General features: G+C 46.7%; 1 protein-coding gene across 1 annotated transcript in view; it reads left to right on the top strand.

Annotated features, from left to right (window-relative positions):
* The window catches only part of LOC146821371 (uncharacterized), a 128,148-nt gene that overhangs the window by 75,632 nt on the left and 35,288 nt on the right, over positions 1-17,228 (top strand). The window contains exon 7 of the mRNA XM_085609838.1: positions 2,722-2,868. Within this exon, the coding sequence (XP_085465964.1) occupies positions 2,722-2,868 (147 nt within the window). The remainder of the gene's footprint in view (positions 1-2,721; positions 2,869-17,228) is intronic.

The raw sequence follows: 17,228 nt of genomic DNA, 5'->3' as shown, positions 1-17,228 counted from the left end.
CGTGTGGCTCGCGCCCTCACCAGCTACGCAGTGGAGAGCAAGCAATCAAGGCCGAGAGCCCCGGGGGTCACCCCAGGACGGCAGAGCGGGCCACCGCAGGCAGGCAGGCAGGGTCTCCCAGCGAGGCCACCCCGACACAAAGAAGCGCCGTAATCCCACTTGCGAGGAGGGCAGGGGGAGTCAAAAGCGAAAGTGAAAGTGCGGGGTACGCGACTCGCCAGGCCCAGCCCGCCGTTGTTGTTCACTTCGCCACTGGGTTACCCCCAAACTCGAATCCGGGGTCAGGAGGGGAGTAGGCCGCAACCTTCGGCCGGCGCTCACCCCGGCACCCGGGGTCCGATTCAAAAACGGAAAACGGGTACCACCTCGGCTCAGGCTCACCGACACAGTCCCCTCAACCGATTCAGGATGAAGGCAGGATAAACGTAGGAGTTTGCGGAGGTCCTCGGGAGCCTTGCACCTACGCGGCCATCTTGGTTGTGCGCTAGGCTCCTCCCCCCCTTCTATCATCTTTAGATCCCATTTCATCTCCTCTAGTATGCCCCCATCTAGTCCCCTCCTAAATCCGACACCTTCCTACTGCTGTCCTCACTTCACTTCCCCTTCTCTTTCTCTTCTCTCATATTCTATCCCCACTGAACCTCCTGTTCTCTTTATCTCTCTCTATCGCTCTCTTTGTCTTCCTGGCACACTTCTCACTAATTTTACATCCCCTTTCCTCTTCTTTCCTCCTTCCATTCTCCTTCCCTACCTCTGCCCTCCCCAATCCCCCAACTACAACCACACACACACAACCACAACCACACACACAATAACACAAACACACAACCACACACACCACCACACACAACCACAACTATACACACAACCACAACACACAACCACAACCACAACAACACACAACCACAACCACACACACACACAGAACCACACACACAACCACACACACGACCACAAACACACACACAAAATCACAAACACAACCACAACTACTCACACACACAACCACACACAAAACCACACACACACACATACACACACACAACCACACACACACAACCACACAACCACACACACAACCACACAACCACACACACAACCACAACTACACACAACCACACACACACAACCACACCCCACCCGCCCACACACACACAATCACAACCACACACACACACAACCACACAACCACAACCACACAACCACAACCAGACACACACAACCACACATACACAACCACCCACACACAACTACCCACACACAACCACACACCCACACACACAACCACAAACAGATTTTTGGGTGCCAGCATAAATACGCTGTCACCAAACACGATGAAAACCTCGGGAAAGTTTGGGAAGTCACCCCCAACGTTGAAACCACTTGCTGTTGCGGAGTGTGTGCTGAACACATGGCAATACCTTGACACAGCAGACTGTTGCAAGGAATGCTTTGAGCCTTGGAGGCTGACAGACTCAGTCTGTGCATTAGTTCACCCCGTCTTGGCGCTGCATAAAAACAGGGTGCCCAGTGTCCAGCATGAAGTGAGACATTGTGATCGGGGCTGGAGATGCTGTTTAGAAATCTGCTTAGAACATTGTGTTTCATTTAGGGCATTAAACATAAAGGAGCACTGGCAACGCTGATAAAATTAATTTCATTTTGAGTAGTGACTAAAACTTTAAAAAGCCTGCAGTACTGAAACAAGCATTTGCAATGCAATAGGTCTCACATTTGCAAAAGTTTCAGCTAATGTCATTGTTCATGACAATGCCTTTTTTATCTATTTTATAAAACAAACACATAAATAAATGGTCAGTCAGTCAGTAAATGGCATAATTTACAATGCCAATAGCTAGTGTTGCATTATTATTAGCAATGCCAACTGCTCACACTTTTATAATGCGAGACCTATTGCATTGCAAATGCTTGTTTGTTTTTCCAAGTGAGATGGCCTAAGTGCTGATCATGATGTCTGCATTAAGATGGGGAAAGTCAATTGTGCCATAGGCCTCGTGCAGAACGGCACTAATGAGGCTCAGTCAACCAGAAATTGGTCTGCATTTGCATATACTCACATTCAGTGCAAACGTACTAGTTTGAGATGGAATGCTCCTATTGTAGAAGGACCAAGGCTGATTTGCATACTGTTGATCCTTATCTGTAGCTGCAAACTGAGCAAAAGAGTGATGGATTGGAATTCAACCCTAAGTACAAATGGTTTAGGTTAATCCATTCTACCCTTCACGTCTGAATTTTCTCATAGGCGTATGCTGTCTTTCATGTGTAGAAGTTGTCAACAATACTATTTAACCATTACCAGAAAGTAATACTTTGAATCTGGACATGGGATGCAATCACAGTACATGGATCTTGTGAATATGGGGCAAGTTGGTTTCCTCTGTAAAGGGATTGTAACATGGGATAAATAAAACAAGAAACTGTGACTTCTCCAATTAGGAAAGAAATGTTAACTTCTGACGGTGGTAAGAACTTCCTGAATGCAGGCATATGAGTACAGGTTTTCCCATGACATGACTTTTTTATGACAATGTAAAAACATGCAGGTTTTCTCATGACATGACTTTTTTTTAAGGACAATGCATAAACATGCCTCTCCACCACAAGTACAATTTTGCCATACTATAAAAATCAGTGTCTCCTTGCTTCACAAATACTGAGGTCAGAGGCATGTACCCTCTTCTGTGTTATTTCCTGTAGATCCGTGAACAGGTGCTACTGACACTTGGCACAATGGTGACTCTGCTTCCCCCAGACCAGCTGGCCCTGGAACTACCAAGGGTGTTTCGAGAGGTATTATACCTTCAGGCAAGCCTGCCGAAAGAGAACACCTTTGGCCTGATAAAGGTATGTCTGGGGCAAATGAACCCCATAGTAATGTCTACTGTATGTCTGTATGAATTATGTCCATGATGTATCGCAGAGAATCACAATCATAAGGGGGTGTCTAGTGAGAGAATGTTGTGTTTGGGGCTATTCTCTGCATGTCTTTCAAATATCTCCTGGATTTTTCTGTAGCTTTTGACACATCTGACCATGGGCACAGATCTGAGTGGTAATTTTCTGGGTCTTCTCTTTCTTTCACCTGGGATATCATAGTTGGGCCCTCATTACAAGTGGCCCATTAATTCTGATGGCACTAGTTTCATTGGAATTATGGGGTCTGGAGGAGTATGGCAGCTCTATTGTGTTTCATCAAAAACCTTGGGAAAAACACGTACAGTAAATGAAATGTGACTCTCATATATTATTGCCCGCAAAATTAGATTCCTTGTTATTTGCCCTTCCCAGATTCACAGGGAAATACCAGATTATGATAGGCCACTTATAATGAAAGTCACAGTAGTGCAGATGGAATCTATGGAATTACAGAAATTATTTACACGGGTGCATTATTTTTAAAACCCTTTAATTTTCAAAACATTTCTCAGAAACTGCCTTCCCGTGTGGCTGTTGCAGCACTACATAGAAGAAAGTAATGCTTTTGGAGAATCATTGTGTAAAAACGGCAAAAATTGAAATCAAGACCATTCCGTTTTTTCCTCCTTCCCTTTGTTATCCTTCCTGCATCACTAGGAGTTAAAAACAAACTTGTTCACAACTTTGTATGTATAACCTATTTTTCCTTTTTTTATAATCCCCATATTGAGACAGAAACAAGAACCAACTAGTTTTATTGGTACAATTGTACTTGATATCTCCCGTAAGAATTCTAATCACAGGCCCCTACTAAGGATCCAGATCACTTCTCCCCTTTAACCGCCAACGTTGGACCAACACCTACCTTATTTTTCATGAGATGGTTTATATACTTTGAAAAAGGTTTTCACATTTTATAAAAATCTGTCCTTGTATGTTTTCTTAATCGCTATAGTTCACATGTGCCTTGTAAATGTCCTATAGAAAACATCTAGAAGCTTGGAAACTTACCATATGCAGTTTATGATCACCCCTCCCCTGGAACAGCCTTATCATCAACTTCTATCTTAAGATTCATATCAACTCTACCCTCTGAGAATTCTGATCACCTCCCCCCTTTGGGTATTTGCATCAAATCTCTTGGGATCCTGAACCCCACTTGCCACAGAAGATAATACTCTCCTACCTTGTGAAGCTTCTGATCACTTCTTCCTTCGTGATGATACTGATTACCTCTCCCCTAAGAGTTCTGATCACCGCTGCTCCACAGATGATCCCAATGAGCCTTTTCTGTAGACCTTGAAAACTTCCATAAAGTTTCTAATCAATACACTCACCTAGGACTCTAAGCTCCTGTCCTCCTACAAGGAGACAAATAAATTCCCACGAAGACGGTCAATCATTGACTCTCTTGTGAGTGCGGATCACCTGTCCACCACAAGGATCTAGATTACTTCAGTCCCCTTGACGGCCTTGAACTCTTTCCTGAAGATGGAGCTTGATCCTTTCCTCTACTTTCTAAAGTGGTGCTTATTCGTCACTAGGAGAGGCCATGACCAAGTGGTGTCAGCAGATGGCTGTGATTGAGTTGCTTAGTTAGTCAATATCTGTATTTTATGAGCTGTAATCATTTAATATAGTTGGAAATGAATGTGGTAAATGAAATTGAAAGCCATATGGATGAGTGATTTGAGGGATCTCTTTCTAAAGGCTTCCCCCGTACTAATTCCATGTTCTTTTCCATTCAGCCTCTGGAACACTTCCTTAGAGCTGGTGTCACAAAAGCTTGCAAGGAGGCTTTTTTACCGGAAGGGTTTGCAGCACTGCACAATATGGTAAGGGAATTTTTGGAGGAGACTCTTCTACCATGAAATCACAGTATCTTCTGAACAATAAAGATGACCAGTTGGTGTGAAGGCCACAAACACTGATTACATTGTAGAGATGTGGACTCCAGTCCTGCCCATTCACTGACACCTCTCATGAGAGGGCACTAAAAAGTCCCCTGTTATCTCCATCACAGAGTGTTGAAAATATCACTCATTGTCTTTAAAGTACAACACTTCAAAGGTAATCCGCTGTCTCCAAAGGTGATGAGAATATCACCTATAATTTCCCTAGCTTGTGAGTGATGTCATTACCCACTTTTATCATAGCACGGATCTCAGAATGTCAGTCACTAGGTCTATAGAAGGAGAATGAGCACATTATTCCCTTGTCCACAGCCAAGGAAAGACAAAGATATTCTTTATCTCAATTCACTTGGTAAAGAAGGTCAACACCTGGCTTCACTGCTGAAGAGTTGAAACTAACACCCTCTAGATCAATAACAACTATGTTTAAGTGAGTACGACAGGGTGTGAACTAAGGCAAATGTATTAATGGATGAAAGTCTAAAATTACTCAAGATTTTGAAAAGAGCACATCTGTTGTGGTCAAATTGTAAATGTTCTACAAAGTAGCAGCACTGAGGACCCAATTTATAATCATAATATACTTTTCACAGTCTTTGTAATGATTGCTGTCACTGTGATGTTAGTAACCAAATGTTGACTTTCAATAAAGATCTATTTGTTTCTAAATGGAAAGAGACCAATATTATCATAAAGAAGGGCTGTGAGTACTGATACTTCTGGAAAAACTGGTCAGAGTTCGCGGTATGTGATTTGCTCTCATAAGAAGCGATGGGTTAATATTGTGCTAAGGGCCAGGATCTGAATACTCATCCACTTACCAGATTTGTATGGCCAGTACCATACTGTTCACAATCAGTATCTGATCCCAATCACTATGAGATGATGACCAGAGGGGAACTTAAAAAAGGCATTAACACAAGAATATTAAAATTCTCAGTGTTCATATCGAGAGCTTTTGCCTAAAACCGGTTTGCCTACAAGTTGAGGGTTAGGTTTTTGATAGAAGTTGCAAACCCAAATGTGCTAATGAGACTGACTCAACAGCTTGGTGTGCAGGAAGGAAAGATCTTGATAATGATGTCGTATAGCATGACTAGACGTCTCCCTTGCTGAGGAAGTTAACATTAGGTCCAAGAAGGGCAAAAAGCTCAATTTTGCTAGCAAAGGTGTTAGACGTCTGCATAGATTAGCATTATCAGGGGATCACCTATGTATGTGGCTTAGGAATACTTCTAATGGTACTCAAGTCACTCAGGGTACAGACTGACCCATGTTCTATGCTAAGTCAGATGAACAATAGTGTATACTGTGAAATGACAGATGGAGGGAAAGTTACAGAGGTGAAATAAGCATATGTTTACACAGAAGGGTGAGTGCACACCTGGCAGAGTTAGCACTCAGTCCACCCGTACATGGAGGTTGATCATGGACAGTCTCTGTTAAGTGGTACAAATATTTTTTTCATATACTGGTGCAGCTTGTCCGAACTCCTTGGGCAGTCAGGTGTTTCCATGAATAGAAGGTCAGCAGCAGCAGGGCAGAGCAGGAGAGCTCACCAGTTGACCTCAGCTCTACAGTGACAAAGGTACTGACACCAGACGCGGTCGGCACGGGTAACCGCGGTGGTGAGGGGGAAGTGGACAGACGACAGATAGTGAAAGTAAAATAAAAAAAGAAACAATGCCACCGCGATGAGGCGTTGCAGCGAGCGCAAGGTAAGAGGTTTTATTTATTTTTTGTTTTACTTTCTCTATCCAGTCGTCTGTCCACTTCACCCCTCACCCGCCCCACTGCCCCACCGCCTCTCCACCCCATCGTGGTTAGCTGTGCTGGCTGCGCCTGACTAACACAGCCTTGTTGAGGTGCGACTCTTGAGATGGAGGGAGCCTCCATAATATATGGCCATTCATTGGCAATTGCACAGCAGCACAATCATAAACAGAGCATTTTAACATGAAAAGTATTTACTCGTAGGAGAGTAGGATCTGCACTTATGTTGCCCACAATTTTTTTCTGATGTATGCACTGGTTTCTGGTTATAGTCTAGCTAGGTCCCTGCTAATCAGGGCCCCAGTCTCTCTGTTCTCTCTAAACGACTTGGTGTGCATATTAGATGCACTAGTGATTGGATACTGTGGACCTTATGAGCCCCTAGTATATGGTACCTTAGGTACCTAGGGCATTGGTACTTCACAGGCCTACCAGGGGCTGAAGCATTTATTATGCCACCCCTGGGAAGCAGACTCAATCTGACACCACAGGCCTGCTACTGCAGCCTGTGTGAGGTTGTATTAGCACTCCTCACTGAGGTATAGGTTCCTATATCTCACCATACACACACATATAAACCTATCAGCCACCCCTATGGCAGGCCCTATCAATCCTGAGGGCAGGGTGCTCTGTTTACTATGTGAGGGGGTGCCTCTGCATGAGCAGGACCCCTCTGCAGCTACCAGAGTCTATTCTCTATGGCTGTTTGTGGGTGTGATTAAACCATATACTCTTAAGTGCATTATAACCCAACGGTAAATGCTAACTTTGGAATGACTGCATCAAAACATGTAGCGTTTGGTGTCAAACAACTTGGAATCATACCCCCACACCAGTAACTGGTGTGGGAGTATGATCCCACCCTTCTAGAGGGGACGACATGTACCCACTGTACTAAAACGACAGAAATCTGAAAGAGCCCTGGCATCACAAAATGGATGCCACCAGCACAGACACTGGGCTGCCCTCCTGCTGCTGACTGAAACTCGCAGTGGAGGAGGCCCAACAAAAGGCATCCTGTCACAGAGAGGTGTCACCACCTTCCAGACAGGATTTAGTGTATTGGAGCTGGGTGGGTGCACTCCTAGAGTGCTTTGAAGTCCTGCACTGGGGGAGCAGTAGGATCCTCTGTGCATATGCCAGCTGAAACTGGTTCAGGGGCTACCTGTCCCTGCTCTGGCACTAAACTGGACAAAGGGAAGTGGAAGTAACCACCCTGTACCCTGACCATCCTAGAGGAGTGGTCATAGAGCTAGTCCCTCCCCTATCTTCACTATAAGATAGCAAGCTTTGCCATTGCAAATCAGATAACCCTGGATGACGCTCTACAAAGAAGAATCCTGGCCCTTCGACGTTCCACTACCTTTGGAAGACAGAAGAATCTCCCTTGGAGTCAAGGAGTGACTCCCCTGCTTGGCAGGCACCAAAAACCTTAATCAATGGTTGCAAACTTTCCCGCTCCCGCCAAAGTTCGAAGTCCCTGCTGCCCTGGAAGTAGATTTCCTGACTTTTCGACAGCCATTGTGAGTCCCCAGCAAAGCTGTGGCAAGTGGACCCCATGAGTGACGAGGAACAGCAATACCCGGGGACCGTGCACTATTGTCAAGTGCAATGCCTTCACGACAATCTACGAACTTGTGCTTTGGACCAGTTGTGGCCCAAGCCTCCAGCAAGTTTTACAGTGAAAATCAGAGGCCTACCCCATCCTGAGTGACCGTGGGCTCCTGTGAAGCATTTCCTGAAGAGGCGTCTTTGCAATCACTTGCCCATTGGCTAGTGGGACCCGGAGACTTTTTTATCAACTAAAAGGGCTCCCCTGGTTGCTCCAGGCCTGCCCTCACTCACCCTTGCTGGGTGAGTCCCTCAGACCTTGCTGGTCTGCACCATCGACTTACTTCAGTCTACACGAGACGCAGTTGCCAAGGCTTGTTGGCTCCAATCCGGTTGCCGACACCGTCATCAGCTGCAGATGTTGTGGGACACTCCGAATCCAGCTGCTGGTCATCGTCAATCCTTCCTGGACCTTGTGAGCAAAGAGTCAAAACACCATTGATGACCTGAAATCACCTGACATCTGTGGTCATCCATCTTCCTGGCCACCGGTCACTGGCAAGTGACTTTGAACACTGTCCCGTCAATTTTCAGGTCTTCTGCATCTTGAATCCACCCTTGGATTCCACCGGACACTTCTTCAGTCGCCACAAGCAGCAAGTCTTCTTTGGTCTCCATAGAAAACAGTGACGCGACGCGACACCAAAAGACACCTATGCACCCGGCTTCCCTGGGTGAGGTAACTCGTGCACTCCAGTGCCCTAGTGTGTGTTGGCCCTCGAATTACTTACCTTGTAAGTGGCTTGCTTGTTGACTTCCTCGAAGTACCCTAAAACTTTAAAAATCAAACCGCGACTTGCTCCATTGTAATCAATGGGGAACCCGCGGCTGTGTTCACACACTGCACGCGTCTCCCCTGGGCCTGTTACTTACCTGCTAACACTACAGTAGTGAAGCCCCAGCAATTCCCCAGGCCCTAGACCTTGTCATTTTGCAAGTCGACATTCTTATACCATTTTTTTAGTATATGGTCTGGTATGCCCCTAGGGCTCCAGTCATATTTGTGCTTAATTTATTGTGAAACGTTGACATTTGAATGTATACCTGGCTTGTAATCTCATGAAGAGATTAGTAGAGTGTGTCTAGTAATAAATACATATATATTTGATATATATATCTGTGTGGTGCCCTTTCATTTTGTACTTCAAGAGATTATAAGGTAAAACAAGCTGCTTTACATTCCTCTGAGACTTAGCCTTAAGGCTGCTCTCCACAGCTACTACTAGGATAGCTTTCTTTAAAAGGTTGCCTTAAACCTATCTACTATAAGAGTCGAATTGGACTGGTGCAAGGTGGCCACTATAACTAGTGACCAGCATATGCCAGGCCAACTTCTCACATTGGTGGAAGCGGTGGGATTACAGTTTGCCATTGGTTTACCAGAAAATCTCTATTTGAATTACTAACTGAAAACCACTAAAGGTACTCAAGGTACATATAAAGTCAAGCTTAGTATCAATAAGTTCTACTGACCTTAGAGCTGTTTGTGAAGGGATAGCACACCCTTGCTACAGCTCAAGGTAGGTTCAGTGGGCCACAAACTAGTGTAGGTAGTACAACACTGCACAACACTAGAAAGTCCTTAAAAGGTGGAGCCAGTTGGTCCACCCAGCCTCAGTACAAGGACATGGCCTACACTGACTTGAAGGCCATGTCTGTTGAAAGACACCTGAAGCTAGGACGGAGTCCCTCATCCCAACACCTGATAGATCTGTTAGGAGCAGATGATCTTAGACTAGCTATAGGAGCTAGTGGATCTGGATCAGGGGGTGGGTCAACCATATTCTCTGGGTCTGATGATGAAAATCAAGATGACCTGGAGTCTGTGATTGAAGGGCCAGACCCAGAAAGGTCTGAACAGGACAGAGGAATTCTCCCTAAGAGAGTTGACAGAGCAGAGAAGATGCCTAGGTCCCTATCAAGGGAATCTAACCACTCCTATCACTCTGACAAGGATTCTGACCATCAGAGGAACTCATACTTTCTTAGAGAGTCCTCCTCTGAAAGAAGGTACAAGATGCTCCAGTATGAGGAAGCTAGGTTTGCCCTCAGAACCAAGCAATTGGCCTTAGATAGAGAAGCATTTGAGCTCCAGAGAGCTTCTAAGAAAGAGGGGTTAGATACCCCTGGTGGCAGCAACAGTGTCCCTAAAGGTAGAGAATATATTCCAGACCATAGGAACCTGTCCAAGGTTGTTCCTCCCTACCAGAGTGGGGATGATATCCACAAATGGATAACTAACTGCTATGGAGAGGGCCTGTAAAGTTCAACAGGTCCCCCAGAAACAGTGGGCAGCAATCTTGTGGCTCTCCTTTTCTGATAAAGGTAGAGACAAGCTCCTCACTGTTAGAGAAGAGGATGCTAATGACTATGAAGCCCTGAAGAGTGCATTGATAGATGGGTTTGGCTTAACCACTGAACAGTACAGGTTGAAGTTCAGAGATACCCAGAAAGCACAGACTCAGGATTGGACTGACTTTGTTGATTGTGCAACCAAGGCTCTAGAAGGTTGGCTGGTTGGTAGTAGAGTAACTGATTTTAAGGGATTGTATAATCTTATAATGAGAGAACAGATCCTTAATAATTGCCAAAACCAGTTGTTGCATCAGTACCTGGTGGACTCTGATCTGACCTCTCCCCAAAAATTGGGAAAGAAGGCAGACAAATGGGTCAGAACCAGGGTGAGGCAGAAAACCAAGAACCAAGGGGGTGACACTAAGAAGCAAGATCCTAAAGGCTCAGATAAAGGTGGGGATAAGTCAAAAGACCAGAAGTCTTCATAAGGGCCCCAAAAATCTGCATCTGGTGGGGATTCACAGTCTACAAAGGGAAAAGGCCAAAAGAATGCCTGGTGCAAATTCTGTAAACAGAAAGGGCACTGGACTTCTGATTGTACCAAGTCCAAAGACCAAACCACCGCCACTCCAGCCCCTAAGGCAACTGTTCCCCCTAGTGCAGTCATTGGTGGAGGTAATAATCAGAATAAGGGTGTAGTAGGGTTGACCCTGGGTTCTGATGTGGACTCTGGCCTAGTCAGAGTACCAACACAGGCATTGCTAGTTTGTGAGGGAGACCTTGATCTGTCCTTCCTAGTGAGCCCCAGTAATCTGGGCAAGTACAAACAGCAGCCTATCATAAATGGCAAAAAGGCTTTGGCATTCAGTGACACAGGTGCCAGTGTTACCATGGTGTCAGAGGATCTAGTGGACCCTGCACAGATCATCCTGGGGGAAATGTACCAGGTGACCAATGCAAGCAATGTCAGGACCAACCATAGTCTGGCAGTTGCGAATTTCTCCTGGGGAGGGGAAACTGACCTCAAAAAGGTAGTAGTCAGTGCAGACCTCCCTGTCGAATGTTTGTTGGGTAATGATCTGGAGACTTCAGCCTGGTCTGAAGTAGAATTATGGACTCATGTTGAGATGTTGGGCATACCTGCAGAGGTATTTGCTGTGACCAGGTCACAAGCCAAAATGCATAAAGCTGAACCAGCTCTGGTTCCTGAAACTATGGACCAGGTGCTACCCAAGAGGAGGAGCAGTAGGGTTATGGCAGTGCCTTCCCCTCTGTCTCAGATCTCAGATTCCCCTCCTGAGGGAGGAGATGCAGAGCCTGAAGAAGGAACTGCCTCAGAGGAGCTTTAGCCTGATCAGGTTGAGTTATTGGTGTAGGGGGACCTTCCAGGGAAGATCTGAGTAAGGAGCAACAGTGCTGCCCCTCTCTTGAACTCCTCAGACAGCAAGCTGCTGCTGAGGCTGCTGGGAGTGCTAGTGGGTCCCATTAAGTTTATTGGGATGAGGGGCTCCTATATTCTGAGGCTAGAGACCCTATCCCTGGAGCCACCAGGAGGTTGGTAATACCTCAGAATTTTAGGGGGTTCCTCTTGACCCTAGCACATGGCATCCCATTGGCAGGACACTTGGGCCAAAACAAGACCTGGGACAGGCTTGTTCCCCATTTTCATTGGCTACACATGTCTGAGGACACCAAGGAGCTTTGTCGCTCCTGTGTCACTTGCCAAGCCAGTGGCAAGTCAGGTGGCACAACAAAGCCCCCCCTGATACCACTACCTGTGGTGGGGGTTCCCTTTGAAAGGGTAGGGAATGACATTGTTGGCCCCCTTGACCCTCCAACAGCATCTGGGCACAGATTTATACTGGTGGTAGTGGATCATGCCACCAGGTATCCAGAAGCTATACCCCTAAAGACTACCACAGCTCCTGTGGTAGCAAGAGCCCTCATTGAAGTTTTCTCCAGAGTGTGTTTCCTAAGGAGGTCATATCTGACAGAGATACCAACTTTATGTCAGGATATTTAAAAGCAATGTGGAAGGAGTGTGGTGTCAACTACAAATTCACTACTCCCTATCACCCACAATGCAATGGGTTAGTTGAGAGATTCAACAAAACCCTAAAGGGAATGATTAAAGGCTTCCCAGAAAAGCTTAGGCGAAAATGGGACCTTTTACTTCCCTGCCTTCTGTTTGCATACAGGGAGCTTCCACAGAAGGGGGTTGGCTACAGCCCTTTTGAACTTATGTTTGGGCACCCTGTCAGAGGACACTTATGTCTGGTGAAGGAGGGATGGGCGTTACCTCTCAAACCTCCCAAACAGGATGTGATGGACTATGTACTTGGTCTCCGTTCCCGGATGGCAGAGTACATGAAGAAGGCAACTAAAAACCTTGAGGCTAGCCAAGAATTACAAAAAGCTTGGCATGACCAAAAGGCTGTCCTGACTGTTTATCAGCCAGGCCAGAAAGTGTGGGTGTTGGAGCCTGTGGCCCAGCAGCTCTCCAGGACAAATGGAGTGGCCCCCATACAATTGTTGAGAAAAAGGGAGAAGTCATCTACTTGGTGGATCTTGGAACTCCCAGGAGCCCCCTTAGGGTGCTCCATGTCAACAGACTTAAGCCATATGTGGACAGGGCTGGAATGGGCTTGCTCATGGCAACTGATGAGTACCAGGAGGAGGAGAGTGACCCTCTCCCTGGCCTGCTCTCCCAGAACCCTGATGATGGGTCAGTTGATGGTGTTGCTTTGGCAAGCAGCCTCACTGATCATCAGCAAACTGAATGCAGACAAGTTCTGCAACAGTTTAGACATATGTTTAGCCTGACCCCAAGTCAGACTTCCTGGTGCACCCATGAGGTGGACACTGGAGACAGTCTGCCTGTAAAGAGTAAAATCTACCGGCAACCTGACCATGTCAGGGATTGTATCAGGACTGAAGTCCAGAAAATGTTGGAACTAGGTGTTATTGAGCCCTCAGATAGCCCTTGGGCTAGCCCAGTAGTCCTTGTGCCAAAACCTCATACCCAGGGTGGTAAGAAAGAAATGAGGTTTTGTGTTGACAACAGAGGCCTCAATGCAGTCACCAGGACTGATGCCTACCCAATTCCAAGGACAGATGAACTAATAGACACTTTGGCCTCAGCCAAGTATCTCAGTACATTTGACCTTACAGCTGGCTATTGGCAAATCAAGTTAGCTGATGATGCCAAGGCCAAAACAGCATTTTCAACCCCTGGTGGGCACTATCACTTTGTGGTAATGCCCTTTGGTTTGAAAAATGCACCTGCCACTTTTCAGAGGTTGGTGAATCAAGTTCTGACTGGTATGGAAGTTTTTTGCTCAGCATATCTTGATGATATTGCTCTCTTTAGTTCCACCTGGCAGGATCACCTGGTCCACCTCAGGAATGTTTTGGAGGCCCTGCAAAAAGCAGGCCTCACTATCAAGGCCACTTAGTGCCAGATAGGGCAGAGTCAGGTTGTATACCTGGGCCACCTTGTGGGTGGAGGCCAGGTTCAACCATTGCAGAGCAAAATCCAAACCATCATGGAATGGGTAGCTCCAACAACCCAGACACAGGTTAGACCCATTTTAGGCCTGACTGGGTACTATAGGAGGTTTGTTAAGAGATATGGATATATAGTGACCCCCTTAAATGATCTGACCTCTAAGAAAATGCCAAAAAAGGTTCAGTGGACAGCTAGCTGTCAAAAGGTATTTGATGACCTCAAGCAGGCAATGTGCACTGCCCCCATCTTGCAGAGTCCAGATTACAAAAAGAAGTTCATTGTTCAAACAGATGCTTCAGAGCTGGGTGTGGGAGTTGTACTGTCTCAACTTATTGATGAAGGTCAAGACCAGCCAGTAGCTTATCATAAGCAGAAGGCTGACCCCTAGAGAGAAACGTTGGTCAGCTATAGAGAGGGAGGCCTTTGCTGTGGTGTGGGCCCTGAAAGAGTTGAGGCCATACTTTTTTGGCACTCACTTCATTGTTCAGACTGACCACAAGCCTCTCCTATGTCTCAAACAGATGAAAGGTGAAAATCCTAAACTGCTCAGGTGGTCCATTTCCCTTCAGGGGATGGACTATACAGTGGAACATAGACCTGGGACCCAACATGCCAATGCAGATGGACTCTCAGGGTATTTCCACTTAGAACATCAAGACTCAACTGGTCAAGGTTAGTTTAATGTCCCTGTGTTTGGGGGGGGGGTTGTGTAGGAGAGTAGGATCTGCACTTATGTTGCCCTCACTTTTTTTCTGATGTATACACTGGTTTCTGGCTATAGTCTGGCTGGGTCCCTGCTAATCAGGGCCCCAGTCTCTCTGTTCTCTCTAAACGACTTAGTGTGCATATTAGATGCACTAGTGATTGGATACTGTGGTACCTTTTGAAGCCCCTAGTATATGGTACCTTAGGTACCTAGGGCATTGGTACTTCACAGGCCTACCAGGTGCTGAAGCATGTATTATGCCACCCCTGGGAAGCAGACTCAATCTGACACCACAGGCCTGCTACTGCAGCCTGTGTGAGGTAGTATTAGCACTCCTCACTGAGGTATAGGTTCCTATATCTCACCATACACACATATATAAACCTATCAGCCACCCCTATGGCAGGCCCTATCAATCCTGAGGGCAGGGTGCTTGGTTTACTATGTGAGGGGGTGCCTCTGCATGAGCAGGACCCCTCTGCAGCTACCAGAGTCTATTCTCTATGGCTGTTTGTGGATGCGTTTAAACCATATACTCTTAAGTGCATTATAACCCAACGGTAAATGCTAACTTTGGAATGACTGCATCAAAAGATGTCGTGTTTGGTGTCAAACAACTTGGAATCATACCCCCACACCAGTAACTGGTGTGGGAGTATGATCTCACCCTTCTAGAGGGGACGACATGTACCCACTGTACTAAAACGACAGAAATCTGAAAGAGCCCTGGCATCACAAAATGGATGCCACCAGCACAGACACTGGGCTGCCCTCCTGCTGCTGACTGAAACTCGCAGTGGAGGAGGCCCAACAAAAGGCATCCTGTCACAGGGAGGTGTCACCACCTTCCAGACAGGATTTAGTGTATTGGAGCTAGGTGGGTGCACTCCTAGAGTCCTCTGAAATCTTGCACTGGGGGAGCAGTGGGCTCCCCTGTGCATATGCCAGCTCAAACCGGTTCAGGGGCTACCTGTCCCTGCTCTGGCACGAAACTGGACAAAGGGAAGTGGGTGTAACCACCCCCTACCCTGACCCTCCTAGAGGAGTGGTCATAGAGCTAGTCCCTCCCCTATCTTCACTATAAGATAGCAAGCTTTGCCATTGCAAATCAGATAACCCTGGACGATGCTCTACAAAGAAGAATCCTGGCCCTTTGACATTCCACTACCTTTGGAAGACAGAAGAATCTACCTTGGAGTCAAGGAGTGACTCCCCTGCTTGGCAGGCACCAAAAACCTTAATCAACAGGTGCAAACTTTCCCGCTCCCGCCGGAGTTCGAAGTCCCTGCTGCCCTGGAAGTGGATTTCCTGACTTTTCGACTGCCATCGTGAGTCCCCAGCAAAGCTGTGGTGAGTGGACCCCACGAGTGACGAGCAACAGCAATACGTGCACTATTGTCAAGTGCAATCCCTTCACGGCATTCTACGAACTTGTACTTTGGACCAGTTATGGCCCAAGCCTCCAGCAGGTTTTGCAGCGAAAATCAGAGGCCTGCCCCGTCCTGAGTGACCGTGGGCTCCTGTGAAGCATTTCCTGAAGAGGCGTCTTTGTGATCACTTGTCCGTTGGCTAGTGGGTCCCCCGAAGACTTTATTATCAACTAAAAGGGCTCCTCTGGTTGCTCCAGGCCTGCCCTGACTCACCCTTGCTGGGTGAGTCCCTCAGACCTTGCTGGTCTGCACCATCGACTTTCTTCAGTCTACACAAGACTTGCAGTTGCCAAGGCTTGTTGGCTCCAATCCGGTTGCTGACACTGTCATCAGCTGCAGACGTCATGGCACACTCCGAATCCAGCTGCTGGTCATCATCAATCCTTCCTGGACCTCGTGAGCGAAGAGTCAAAACACCATCGATGACCTGAAATCACCCAACATCTGTGGTCATCCATCTTCCTGGCCACCGGTCACTGGCAAGTGACTTTGAACACTGTCCCTTCAATTTTCAGGTCTTCTGCATCTTGAATCCACCCTTGAATTCCACCGGACACTTCTTCAGTTGTCGCAAGCAGCAAGTCTTCTTTGGTCTCCATAGAAAACAGCGACGCAACCCGACACCAAAAGACACCTATGCACCCGGCTTCCCTGGGTGAGGTAACTCGTGCACTCCAGTGCCCTAGTGTGTGTTGGCCCTCGAATTACTTACCCTGTAAGTGGCTTGCTTGTTGACTTCCTCGAAGTACCCTAAAACTTTAAAAATCAAACCGCGACTTGCTCCATTGTAATCAATTGGGAACCCGCGGCTGTGTTCACACACTGCACGCGTCTCCTGTGGGCCTGTTACTTACCTGCTAACACTGCAGTAGTGAAGCCCAAGCGATTCCCCAGGCCCTAGGCCTTGTCATTTTGCAAGTCGACATTCTTATACCATTTTTTTAGTATATGGTCTGGTACGCCCCTAGGGCTCCAGCCATATTTGTGCTTAATTTATTGTGAAACATTGACATTTGAATGTGTACCTGGCTTCTAATCTCATAAAGAGATTA

This window comes from Triturus cristatus, chromosome 6, assembly GCF_964204655.1.
Source record: "Triturus cristatus chromosome 6, aTriCri1.1, whole genome shotgun sequence".
NCBI lineage: Eukaryota > Metazoa > Chordata > Amphibia > Caudata > Salamandridae > Triturus > Triturus cristatus.
The sequence above is the reverse complement of the archived record's forward strand: the minus strand, read 5'-3'. Positions and strand labels throughout refer to the sequence as shown.